At 50.8% G+C, this 12,391-nt stretch overlaps 1 protein-coding gene across 9 annotated transcripts in view; it reads right to left on the bottom strand.

Annotated features, from left to right (window-relative positions):
* Window positions 1-12,391, bottom strand: part of PAPPA2 (pappalysin 2) — a 527,743-nt gene that overhangs the window by 267,438 nt on the left and 247,914 nt on the right. For 3 of the 9 annotated variants that reach the window (XM_045048402.1, XM_045048410.1, XM_045048404.1), the window contains 2 exons: window positions 9,340-9,431; window positions 2,297-4,099 (listed from right to left, as the gene is read on the bottom strand). In XM_045048402.1, coding sequence (XP_044904337.1) covers window positions 2,297-3,185 — 889 coding nt within the window. In that variant the 5' untranslated portion in view covers window positions 3,186-4,099; window positions 9,340-9,431. Of the gene's footprint in view, window positions 1-2,296; window positions 4,100-5,796; window positions 6,078-9,059; window positions 9,219-9,339; window positions 9,432-10,800; window positions 10,819-12,391 lie in introns of those variants that run through there. The other 6 variants (XM_045048406.1, XM_045048407.1, XM_045048408.1 and 3 more) reach the window with 4 other exon arrangements.

Raw genomic sequence — 12,391 nt, 5'->3', positions numbered from 1 at the left:
ACAAAGACGCCTATGCCCTCGGGAGCCCGGCCGCTAAAATCCTAAAGAAGGAAGGCGTCGTTCCCAGCCCCCATCTTTCCCAGACTTTTACCCTAAATCTTTCCTGAAGATGTTCTGATGTGCACAACTCTGAAGAAAGATAGAGGGCAGAAGGTGGAGAGGAGCTAGACCTGGGTAGTCCCTGCCCTCACAACCTTCCTGGTGTGGACCTAAAGGGGAAATACCAGTACACCACAGGGGTCCACTTTGATTTCAAGAGGGAGAAGCCCCAGAGGCTACACTGTCTGCAAAAGATTTCCTGCCTAATTTTACATGCTTGGGGACGTGAGGGAGTTCAGAGGGGCACTTCGGAGAAGGATCGGAGTGTGTGTGCCGTGGCATTTGAGGAGGGAGGGTGGCTGGTGGTGGACAGGTGGGCGAGGGAGGGAGATGCACTGGGGGCTGGTGGGGACGTGCCCCACGGAGCGCCGGAACTGGAATCAGCTCAGGATGCCACTCTCTGCAGAGCACGAGACAGGACACGGAAGGGATAGGACAGAGGGCAGGCACCCACAGGCCTGAATCTGTTCCCTCAGTTCTGGGTTTTAATAACTGAAAGCAACAGTCTCTGAGAGCCTCGCTCATATATTCCTGTTGGAGCCTTCTCTAATTCTTCACAGCCAGGGAGCTGATCCCAGGTCCCTCTGTGGCTACTGCAGGAGGCGGGGGAAGCGGAGTCGTGGGTCTCGGTCTAGACTGCAAGCACAGTTTCCCTGGCAGATGGGCACTAGGAAGCGAGATGAGGCAGCAAGAAGATGTCATCTGGGAAAAGGTGTGAAGCTGCCAACTCTGATCAGATAATCATCTCATTATTTCTTCCATTTGGCCCCAGAATAAGGATTTCCTTCTCTCTCTCTGCCACCACCTATCTCACAGCCCAGCCCCTTCTCTCTTCCCTCCTCTCGCCCCCTCTCCCACCCAAAACTAAAATAAAGCAAAACCACAAGACTCTAGAGTGCTCAGTGTCTGGGAATCCCAGCTTCCAAAGGAGAAATTGCAGCCAAAGAGGGGGAGACAGCGTGTCCAGAAGGGATGTTCCAGCAACACCCCCACTGAAAGAGGTTCCCTCCCTCCAGGTTTCTTTCTCCAGGCTGAAACTTATTTGTAGGCATCCGGCAACCTGAGAAGTTTTTAATTTGGGGAGCTGTCAAGCACCTCAGGAGCTCAGGGGTTCCGCTCCCGCTCTGCGTCTGGCACACCTCCCGTGGTTTGGTTTCCCCATCGATGCAAACAGGACTGGCAAACATCAAAGGGCATCGTAGATGATACAAACTAATGAGATTACAATGGATCCACTATGTGCCCAGCCTGGTGTGAGGCTCTATCATGGGGGGCACCCAAAGAGATAATGAGACCGTACATGGTGACCTACAGGTCTAACTCCCACCACTTGCTGGAAACCTCAGGAAGGCCACAGGATAGTTGTTCCTAATGCCATCCTTTTCTTTGTCCTTCTGGGTGACTTTCCGTGAAAGCCAAGATCTGGGTATAGTGCAAGATACACACGGGTAGAGTTCTGAGATGTTACCTCTGACCAAAACCATAGAGTTCTACACGGTTCCTTTTTACGTCCTCAAACAACACCAGCGGCCTGGCGTGGGAGCGCCCACCTTTTCCAGCAGACCCCGCTGTTCTCAGGCTGGATACGTGACCGTTAGGACAGGCAACAGGGATGCCAGGACCTGGGCCAGATAGTGGTTTTCTGCAAAGTTCCAGGGCTGCTCCAAGCAATGGGGAACTGCCAGGATTTATGGCTGTGCACCTGGCAACCTTGTCCTCCCGCAGCCCAGCCCTGCCCCTCCCACGGCCCGGCACCCCCTACCCCTACCCCGGGCCTGGCTCACTGAACGGGTCCTTGTCCTCACATCCTCACGTGCAGCATCAAAGGTGCCCAGGCTACGGGAAATAGAGGGCGATACCTCTTCCCCATTGACAAAGACCCAGAGACCTTCCCCTTTAAGGAGGGGTAGGGAGTGAGCCGAAGGTCTGCTAAGTGCAAGCGCCATCCATGTACAGAACCACAGGAGATCAATACTCATTGGGACAATGCTCTTGTGGTTAGAGTCATTATCGTGGATGATGTCTGGAGTCCGGCCGTGCTGATGAATAAGAGCCCTTCCCCCTCTCGCCCTGGCCACCTCTTCCCGGCTTTCCTGCCCCTGCCCCCTTCCTCTCTGTGCCCGCTTCACCTAACCCCGTCAAACGTGAAGCCAGCCGTCCCCCAAAGACCACGGAGAGCCCAGGAGTGGGCCGTTACCTGCAATGATGGCTGGGTTGTTCTGTCCTCCCTCCGGTCTCACCCAGGCTTCCACTGTGAACGCCTCCCGGGGAATCTCAGCCAGCACTTCTGGACGCAGCAGGAGCCGCCCCCGCCTCCCGGAGAAATACAAGACAGGCAGTCCTCCCTGGGACTCTGCTTCCCAGGAGGGGTCCCCTCCACCCTTCTGGATGCCGTCCTCCGACAGACTCATTCTGACCCCGTGCACAAGGGGATGCTTCGGCCGCGGCCAGAGACGCTGGGGAGAGACACCGGGCTCTCCCTGCACGGCCCCTACCTGCCCCTTCACCACCTGGCGACGACGCCTGGTCTTGGCCCGGCCCTTGCTTTGGGTCTCTGGTTTGGGTTCCTTTGGGCCCACGAAGGTGGTAGCAGCCGTGGCAGCCGTGGCCGAGCGTTCACGAGTCCCAGCCTCACCTAGAGACTCCTTGGATCCTCCATCACCAAGATAAGTGTCATCGTCTCCCCGCAGCTCAGACCGCCCAGCGGGACCATCCCTGTCCCACGAGGCGGCTGGCTGCTCAGCTGTACCCCTCAGCCCCACACCTCCAGCTGGGCTCGCAGCCCCCGTGGCAGCTGGCTCACTGCGTCCCGCGGGGCGGGTTCCCTGCCCCCCCATGGGGTAGGGCCTCAGGTAGTCCCCAGGCCTGCTGGGGTAGACCCCAAAAAGATGATGCTGGGGAGCGGCTCTGGGTCTTGGCGGCCTGGCCCCCAGCCAACAGCGTTCTCCTTCCGACAGCACCTGGTTCAGGCGTCCCCTCTGAGCCAGGGACCTCTTGCGTGTCCAGCCCGGCTCAGAGCCGGCAGTGCCGAGCGCCCACCCGGCCAGAATCACCAGGCTTATTCTCAGGATCTTTGGGCCCATCATACCTCCCCCAGCTCTTTACACAGAACCAGAAGTCAACTTCTGGGTACCACACCGGAGTGATGGGGGAGAAGAGGAGGAGACGGCTAGCAGTGGCTTCGCAGTCACCGGGGAAACTGTTTTCGTTCAGGGACCAAACTTTCAGGAGCAGCAGCACCCAGGGAGTGCGTCTTCCGGCTCCCTGCGCGGGGCGCTGTGCTGCGTGAGCTGTGCTGCCCTCTCCCTTCTCCCCTGACCTGCTTCTCCTGGCTCTAGTTTAGTCCGTGCAGCACGAAGTTCATTTCTCCGGGTTCCTCTGAACCTCCTCCCACACGGCTCAGGTTTCTTTCTTTTTCTGTCCCTTCTTCACCGGCCCCTCCCCTTGCTGATACTACAGGAGGGACCCACGGATGGAGGTGAGCCAAGTCCCTCTCAAACACACACTCCCTCACCAACACATACCCCTGGCTACCTGAAGTCATTCAAAGGACGCTGGTCTTCTAATTTTCATGGCTTTCTCCTTCTTCCTTCCCTAGGAGTTACGTTCTTTTCGTAGCCCTTAACCTAAGATAGAGCAACCTTCAAACAAATCGCGAGAAGAACTTGCATACAGAGACACAGAATTTGATGCTTATTCTCTAAAAATGCAAAAGGATTCTGGGGGCACAAAATTCCAAGCTGGTACTTAGCTTTCGCTCTCCAGATGTCCTCCTCAGCCAGATGCCCATCCAGCTGCCAGTCTGCCTGTGCAGGTCACAGTGTTTCCCTCAGCCCGGTGCTTGGGCGTGTGGAGTGGTGAAGGTTTTCTAATCCCCTTCCAACTTGTTGGTATGTTGTAAGTCTCCGTGAAGTTCTCCTTGGGGAAGCCCGTCTGGTGTCCTAATAACCTGATGAGTCTGACAGCCCTTGACTTCACCTTCTGGGAGTCTCGTGGGTCCCTGGGAAGATGGGAAAGAGAGGCAGAAGAGCATGTACTTCAGGGGACCTGTTCTCTCTGGTGCCTCCTGCTCTCCTCTCTCCCTCTCCCTCTGCCTGTAATTATCGTCTTGTTTGTTTCATTTAAAGACGATGATGATGTCAAAGCTAATAAGTTCGATGTATCACTCCACCTCCTCCCTGCCCCTCCTTCCTCCTGACAACCTCTCCACCTCACTGAGGCACTGGGGACAGGCATGACTTCCGGTTTCCCCGGTAAACATCTCGGGCTTTCTCCTCCAGCAGCCGCAGCCTACACAATCAATAACAATCAATACTGTCTTGGAGCAGTCTTTTTGGTGTGTATTCTCTCTCTGTCTCTCTCTCCCTCAGACACACACACACACACACACACACACACACACACACACTCGCACACACTCGCACACGTGTTGTGAACAGATCTGCTTACTGTCTAATAACCCCCCACCAGCCTCTCAGGGACCACTTGCTTCTCTCTCTTTTGTTTTGCCACAAGCCTCCTGTATTTTTTTTTCCTACTTCAATCATTTGGGATTCAAAAGAACAATGCCCCAAATTCACTTTACACTGGACTCCATAGATCCTCCTATTCTCTCCGAAGTTCCTCACTCTGAAGTTACCAAAAGTCACCATATGCCGAGTGTGCAAGTAAGCAAATGAGATGCTCAAAATAAGTAATTTACAAAAATGAACAGCCAAACCCAAGCAGCTATTTTTTCCAATTGATTTCCAATGAATGGACAGGCTGGGGAAGTAAATAACGTGTCTCCAGCCTCTGTAATAATGCTTGCCTCGAGGCAGGCTATCTCAAGGAGTCCCACCCCCCAAACACATGTACGTGTGTATGCACACTCACACACATATGTGCACACCGAGACCATGGTTGTGAATTCTTGACACAGGTGAGGATGTTTGACCACAGGTGGGTACAGAACAGGGAGAGAAACAGACTGGGTCCTTCATTCACTAAGAAAAATTACTTACGGTTCTAAACCCCCTGCTTGTGTTGCCCACACATAAAACACGCAGCCCACATACTTTGGAGTACGATCGCACTGCCTCTTTTGCCTTGAGACTCCTCACCGCCTTCTAAACTCCTCTACCCCTGCTAAGAACTGACTCGTTTGCTTTCAGAGTGCTGTGCCCTAATCACCCGCTCCCTGGCATGCCCAGCTCCCCTTTGCAGCATCCTCTGGAGCCTCAAAGTCAGTCCCCAAAGAGGAGATCAGTTCAGGCACGTGGATATTACTCAACAGAAATCCCTCGATCCCAGACTGCCTTTTTTCCTCTTCTCCTTTTCGTATCTCCCTTCACTCCTTCCGACTTAGTCCTTTTTTCTTCTTCTTTTTTACTGCCCTCCCCCCTGCCCCCAACCACCATGAAGCAGCTCAAAAGAGTTTGGGGCTTTGGAAGGGAGGAGAGGGTGATGTAGAGAAAGACAGAAAAGCACAGGAAAGGGAGAGAGAGAAGGACAGGGCAAGGGAGCGGGAAGGGGGAGGGAGGGAGAGAAAAAGAGAGAGAGAAAGAGAGAGGAGAGAGAGGGAGAAACGCCAGGAAGGAAAGGAAGGAAGGAGAGGGACCTTAGTGTAAATGAAGAAAAGATACTCAGGTAAGAAAAGAAGAAAACTTCCCCCTCCCTCCTGCCACCCCCCATGACCCTCAGAAAAAGGTTCCATACCATTCATTTCAGGAAGGAGGGGTAACACAGCAAGGAAGAATCCCACCTGCTTTTCTCCCCTGTCAATGTGTGAATGATCCTGCAGTCCCTATAGGTCTCTCCTGGATCTCAGCTGCCAGTAATCCATTCATAAGGTTTCAAGAAGCTACACAAAACTCAAGCTTCCAGTTTAGTTTCTCTCTCTCCCCTTCATTCCTTTGCTCACCACTCTCCTTCAGCTCTTGGCAGTCCAAAGTTTAAAAAAAAAAAATGTTGAACCATTTCTGTGTTTTCCTCCTGTTGTAACTTTTGCTGTGACATCATAACCCTGCCCACCAACACCCCACCTCTCGCTCTCCTTTCCATCCCACCCCTCATCAGCCCCAGACCCCCCAAAGCACCCCCCCCACGGAGAAGAAGGGCTCCTGTCAGTTCCAACGTGTGAAAACACAAAGCTACTAGAAGGTGCCCCTCTCTCCCCTCGGCCCCCTCCCCTCTCCCCCTCCCTGCCTTACCCACCGCTCAGCCACGGGCTCTCTCAAGGCTTGTAACAATGATCCCATCTGTTTGACATGTGCGGAAAGGTGGGCTGGATTCAAATAATCTGTCAAGTGGATCAGATAAAACACACACACACACACACACGCACACACAGCAGCCCCCTCCTCAATTCCATCACACATGCACATCATGCCCCAGCAAAAGTGTGAGAGAAGTCAGACGTGCCGTGCCCGGCACCCACCCGGGATGCCAGGGAGGGAGACACCACATACGCCAAAGGCAACGCACATTTATATATACACAAATTTTGTGGCTTATTTGTTTATGACAAACACCAGCACCCGAGCCCCTACTCCTCTTCCCCAAGTCCTGCCACTCCGCAAGTGCACAGATTGGAAAGCTGGTAGAATCTGTTTTGAAATCTCCAACGAGAGGGTTTTTCCCCCTTTTTTTCACTCCAAAGCACTATCTGTGGCGATCAGACTCGAGCAGGGTTGCCAGCAAATGCAGGAGGCCCCTTCTAGGGTACAGGCTTTCAAACCAGCAAAGCCAGAGGGAATGGATTTAAGGACACACAGCAGGAGCTGGCTGAATTTATTTTATTTTGACGGGGGTAGCTGGGGGAGGAATATCATTTCTGAAATGCCCAAGCAATGAAGGGAGAGGATATGGATTTCTTAAACAGTTTTTGCAAGAGGAGCGGTGTCTTGTTCTGCAGGTAAATCTATGAGGCAAGAAATTGGAGCTTAGAGATAAACAAGGACCGAGAGGGAGGGAAGGGGAAGGAGACAAGAGAGGGGGAGAGGGGCAGGGGATGGGGACATGGGGACGGAGAGAGAGGGAAAGAAGGGGAGAAGGACAGAGGGGCGAGGGGAAAGGAGAAGGAAGGGAAGAGAGAGGAGGGAGGAGAGAGGAGGGCAAGGGGGAAGGGGGGAGGGGCGGGTTGAGGAGGAAAGGAGTGAAATGGAAGGAGGGGGGGTGGGGGCGAAGGGAAAAGAGAAGAGTCTGGAAGGAGAAAGGGCTGAAGAAGAAAAGCAGGGAAGAGAGGAGGGAAGAATGAGACCGAAAGGAAGGAAAACAGGGGAAGAGGCGGTGAGGCACATAAAATATGGAGACCAGGAAGGCAGTTAGAGCCATGATGGCAAAACACAAGGAAATCAGAGGGGCAGGTGAGGAGAGCCACTGCAAAAGGAGGCAGAGATTGGATTTAATGCACAGAAAACAAAGGACACTCAGTGGAGGGGCTCGCTCTAGTGATCAGACACGTTTCAGAAAATCAGATTGCCAGGGTTCAACGTTGTCTCTTTAAGTAAACCCCCATTTCCTCCTCCTTCCCTACCTGCACCCTTCCTCCACACCCACCTCCACCTTCCTTCATTCACTTTTTGTTGCCAGCATTATCTTCCCCTGGAGAATACTCCAGTCCAACTCAGACACCCATCCCCCTCCCCCTCAAAAAAGCCACCCTTAATGCTTGGTAGCCTCTTTCTTTGCTTCTGTCCACAGAGGGCCCTGGCTCCTCTTACCTAAAGGTTGAGCTGTTTATGACAATCTGCACTTTGATTTCAACCCAAATGATACCATGTTTCCCTTAAGCCCAGGGACCGGCAGGGCTGTTACTGTTTGTATTTGCTGCCATAGTGGGGCTGGTCAGTTTTCATTAGCATTGTCATTATTATTAAGAGTCTTGGAGCACTGGGAGGAGCCAGTCCACGTTGGCATCCACCTGCAGTGTAGAGCGTTAGGGAGGAGAGAGAGGGGTGGGGGGTGGGATGGGACCCCTTAAGATGGTCACTGATCCTCTCTGACTTTCTGATTCCAAAATGCGATCCCCTGAGGGAAAAGCTCAGCTGGGAGCCGGCCAGGGAGCGTAATAATAAAAGCCTCCCAGAACACAACCAAATGCAGTATCTATATATAGGAGCCGGATCTGTTTTCGCTACTTGCAGTCTAAAATGACACCCGGAAACAAACATTTCAGCAATATGTTTATTGGAATCTTATTCAGCTAGTGCTGGAAAGAGTGAGCTTCTCTGAAAGATTTCACTCGAAGGCTCAGGGCTGTTGCTTTCTGCGCCCTTTGCTCCGGTGCTCAGAGCTGGGAGTCAGGGGCCCTAACTTTCAAGGGGTCGCTTGAGATGCCTCTAGGGTGACCTACCACAGCCCCCTCTTCTGTGGGTGAGGAAACAAGAAAGAAATCACACAAATAACAGCAGGGCCAGACACAGCATCCAGGTCTCCTGAATCCCAGTCCAGGTTTTCCCTCCTCTGGTATGCACCTGTCTTACTGTTTTGGTATCTACATACCAACTGAATAGGAAGACCGGTATCGAAGACTGGCCTCTCCGGTTCCACATCCAGGCAAAAATGCCCAGGGAATATATGTTGGTCGTATGTGTTCCGTAACTCAGATTCACACGGCACTCAGATGCATTTCCTACTCCTCCCTGTGTATTTTGAGCCAAGGGAGGCCCTATCTTTCTGTCAAACTGTCTGGTGCTCCGTGTGTTAGATAGTCATATTTTTTTTCCACGCTACTATTACGATTATAAATTATTATCAGTGCTAACGGTAGTGTTTTTCTAAGTGCCTTTCATCCCAGGTTAGGCTCCCCCACCCCTTGGGGGTTGCGTGGTGGAGACAACATGTCAGAGATCTATTTCCCCTGCTGACAGTCCCTAATGGGAAAGTGCTTCTTGTAACATTTCAAGCCTTGGGACCAGCTCGTGGAGCCCTTCGGCTGGGGAGAGTTTCACAGTGATGCTGGAACGTGCTCTGCTCACCAGAGGAACAAAAGCTCTCCTGGGTTTATGCGTCAATCAGGACTGCCTTTCCAAGTAGAGTCTGCTCAAAAGACAGTCTCGTAACAAAAAGAACAGGAAGACCGTATACTTGCTTCTCCTCTGACCTCGTGCACATCTGTGTTCATTCTTTCTTCCCATCTATAACGGCACAAAGGCAAGGCATGTGGTATGTCCATTTTACAGATGAGGACACTGAGGCTGAAAAGCTAAGCAATTTACCCAAAGACCTGTGGAAAGTAAGAATGCAGCCAGGACGTACCTTAAATGCATTCTGCTAAAGTGGAAGAAGCCAGACTCCAAAGGTCATGTCCTGTGTGATCCCATTTATATGACATTCTGGAAAAGGCCAAACTATAGAGACAGAAAAGATCAGTGGTGGTCAGAGGTTGGTAACTGGGGGAGAAAAGCTGAAGACAAAAAGCACAATGGGACTCTGGGGTGGGGGGACTGTTCTCTATCCTGATTATGGTGACGATGCAGGACTACACGCATTTGTCAAAACTCGGAGAAGTACGGACTAAGAAAGGTAACCGCATGCAAATGCTACCTCAGGAAACCTGATGCAGTGTGCCCACTGCTGCGGGGAGAAAAGTGGAGCCGGGGGTGGGCCCGGGATCTTTTGATTCTGCATACAGCGTTCTTCCATCATTATCCTGCAGGTGTCCGAAGACCAGATGATAGTGTAACAGTGGTTGGTCATGGACTGGGGCCCGTCTGTAGATCCCCTCACTTAGCCCCTCAGAGGACCCCGTGGAGCCAGACAGAACGGAGCGGAGCTAGCTTCTGGTCCCAGCTCCGTCAACCCTGATGACCCTAACACATCAAATAGCCAATCACCAAATGAGCACTGGCCAATGACTAGGCCACCGCTCTGCCACGAAATAGCTGCCTGACCGTGGGCAAGTTAACCAACTCCTGGGAGCTGTCTGTAAACTGGAAACATCGGAATAGAAAACCTCTAAGCTTTCTTCCAGGTCACACTTGAGCTTCTCTAATTTTCAGCCCACTGTTTTCCTAATTGTTTTCTCAGTTATTTAACACACACACACACACACACACACACACACACACACACACACACAGCCAGTGCCCACTTCTCATAAATATCTCAGAGAGTCAAGTATACTTTAGCAATGGACACCCCCATTTATTTTAATCCTTAAAGAAAGCCATATATTCAAAGACAACTCCACTGGAACACTGATGGGCAGCAACAGGGGAGTTTTTGAGTGCTGTCATTAGAGTGGCAAAGGTGTCCTATACAACATGTCACTGTCATATGTTTAGCAAATCAAATATCAGAACACATGGTATTAGTATGAAAATATTTAAATCGGAGCAGTTTTTAAATTTGCTACTGTGCTGGAATCTTAAAATTTAGTAATTCCCTCAAGATGGTAATAATAACATTATTAATAACAATAACTAACACTTATTGCTTACAATATAGCAAGCACCATCCTGGTCACTTTATATATATATGATCCTCACAAAAGTTCTGTGAGGTAGGGCCTTTTATTATCTCCATTTTCAAATGAAGAATAATAAAACCATTTAACATTTATTAAGCACATACCATGTGCTCAGTGTGGCATCTACTAGTCAATAGACACCTACTAAGCAACGTACATAAACTATCTCATTTAATCCAACAAGTAACCTATGAGATAGCTCCACTTTCTTCTTTTTTTATTTTTGTTTTTTTAGTTTATTTACGTACCTGAGAAAGAGACAGTGCGGGCAGGGAAGGGGCAGAGAGAGGAGAGGGAATCCCCAGCAAGCCGACGCGGAGCGCAAACTCACGAAACCATGACATCGTGACCTGGGCCAAAACCAAGAGTCACACGCTTAACTGACTGAGCCACCCAGGTGCACCTGATCCTCATTTTGAGAAGGGAAACCAAGGTAAAGAGCGTTTAGGCACCTTACCTGGGCTTACACACCTTGAAAACAACCACCTGTCTCCAGAGCCCACTGAGTCACTATGCCGCACAGCCTCTTCGTGGAGGATATAAATACATACCAATGAGGATCTGACTCCCAACACAACACCACCAGACTTCTCCTGATGAGGCCATTCAGCGGTTTCTCTAGAGTCAAGGAAGATCTTCCTTAGGTCTTTTCCTAAAGTCTCCCCTGGCTGAGGGGCCGGTGCCTCCAAAGTGGCCCCAGCTGATAGCAGCAGCCAGGTGTAGGCTCTGATTTTGCCAATGCTCAGGTACTTTCCACAGATCCCCGAGGACTCCTATTCTCACCAACTGTGCCCCCAGACCCATCACATCCCCACTGAAACCTAAGGGACATGTAACCAACCAGCTGCAAACAGAAAGTGAGTCACTCCCCCAAGTCACTAACTCCATCTGGAAGGAATCATGCAAGATAGAGCAACGTTGAGTAGTCTATTTATTATAACTAACAAAAACTTTTCATACTAATAACAGCTATTAGTTGATGGTCTATTAACCATCATAAAATACGTATTTCCTGTGTTCAGGTCAGCTCTGATACAGAACTCCAGGTTTTAGCCCCAATTCTACATTCTGAATGGTACTCATGTTATTTAATTGCTGAAATATGGCCCACGTGTAAAATATTTCAAAATGAATATGCCCCCCAGATGTCTTCAAGAAAGGCAACAGGCCTGTGGAAGAGGAAATAGACCCTTCTTAAATGCCCACCCAGGCCAGCCTTCCTATAGATCGCAGCCACGGCTGGGGGCAGACAGAAGTGCAAACCCCAAAGCTTGTCAGGTGCCCCCCCACCAAGTCATCCAGCAGAGACCCTGTCCAGGAGCTGCCAAGATGAGTTCAAGTTTCTTTTCTGCAGACTAAACTCTATACGGTGAAGAGGGAAGGCTCTGTAGGTGACAAACACGGATTCCAACGTGGGCTCTGCCCCGTGGCCAGTGTCGTCTGGGGCAGACTCCAGGGCTACCAGTGAGGATAACGGCGTGCCTACAACCTAAGTGAGAGGCCACAAAAAGGCACATTTCTCAGCTACGTATCCAGAACAGTGAAAGTGCCTAGCAAACATTGGTATTACTAAAGATGTCAACTCCTTCCAATTTTCTACCCTACAAGTTTCTGACTTTAAACTTTCAATAGCCCCCAGAGATCCAGTTGGATGTCGTTTCTTACTCAGAAGATCAGCCTTTCCTGTGTCCCAGCTGCCCCTCATTTGTTGAAATCTGTCATTGTCAATCCTGCCAGTCCATTTTTATAGTAAACATAAACATTTTGCACTGAAAATTCACAGTGTGAGCCACCGTACGTAATTGCAAAAAGAAAAAAAAACTTAATGCTCTAACATTA

The sequence above is a fragment of the Felis catus genome, chromosome F1 (assembly GCF_018350175.1).
Source record: "Felis catus isolate Fca126 chromosome F1, F.catus_Fca126_mat1.0, whole genome shotgun sequence".
In the NCBI taxonomy this organism is placed as follows: Eukaryota; Metazoa; Chordata; class Mammalia; order Carnivora; family Felidae; genus Felis; species Felis catus.
Note: the sequence above shows the minus strand (reverse complement) of the source record. Positions and strands in the feature narration are given on the sequence as shown.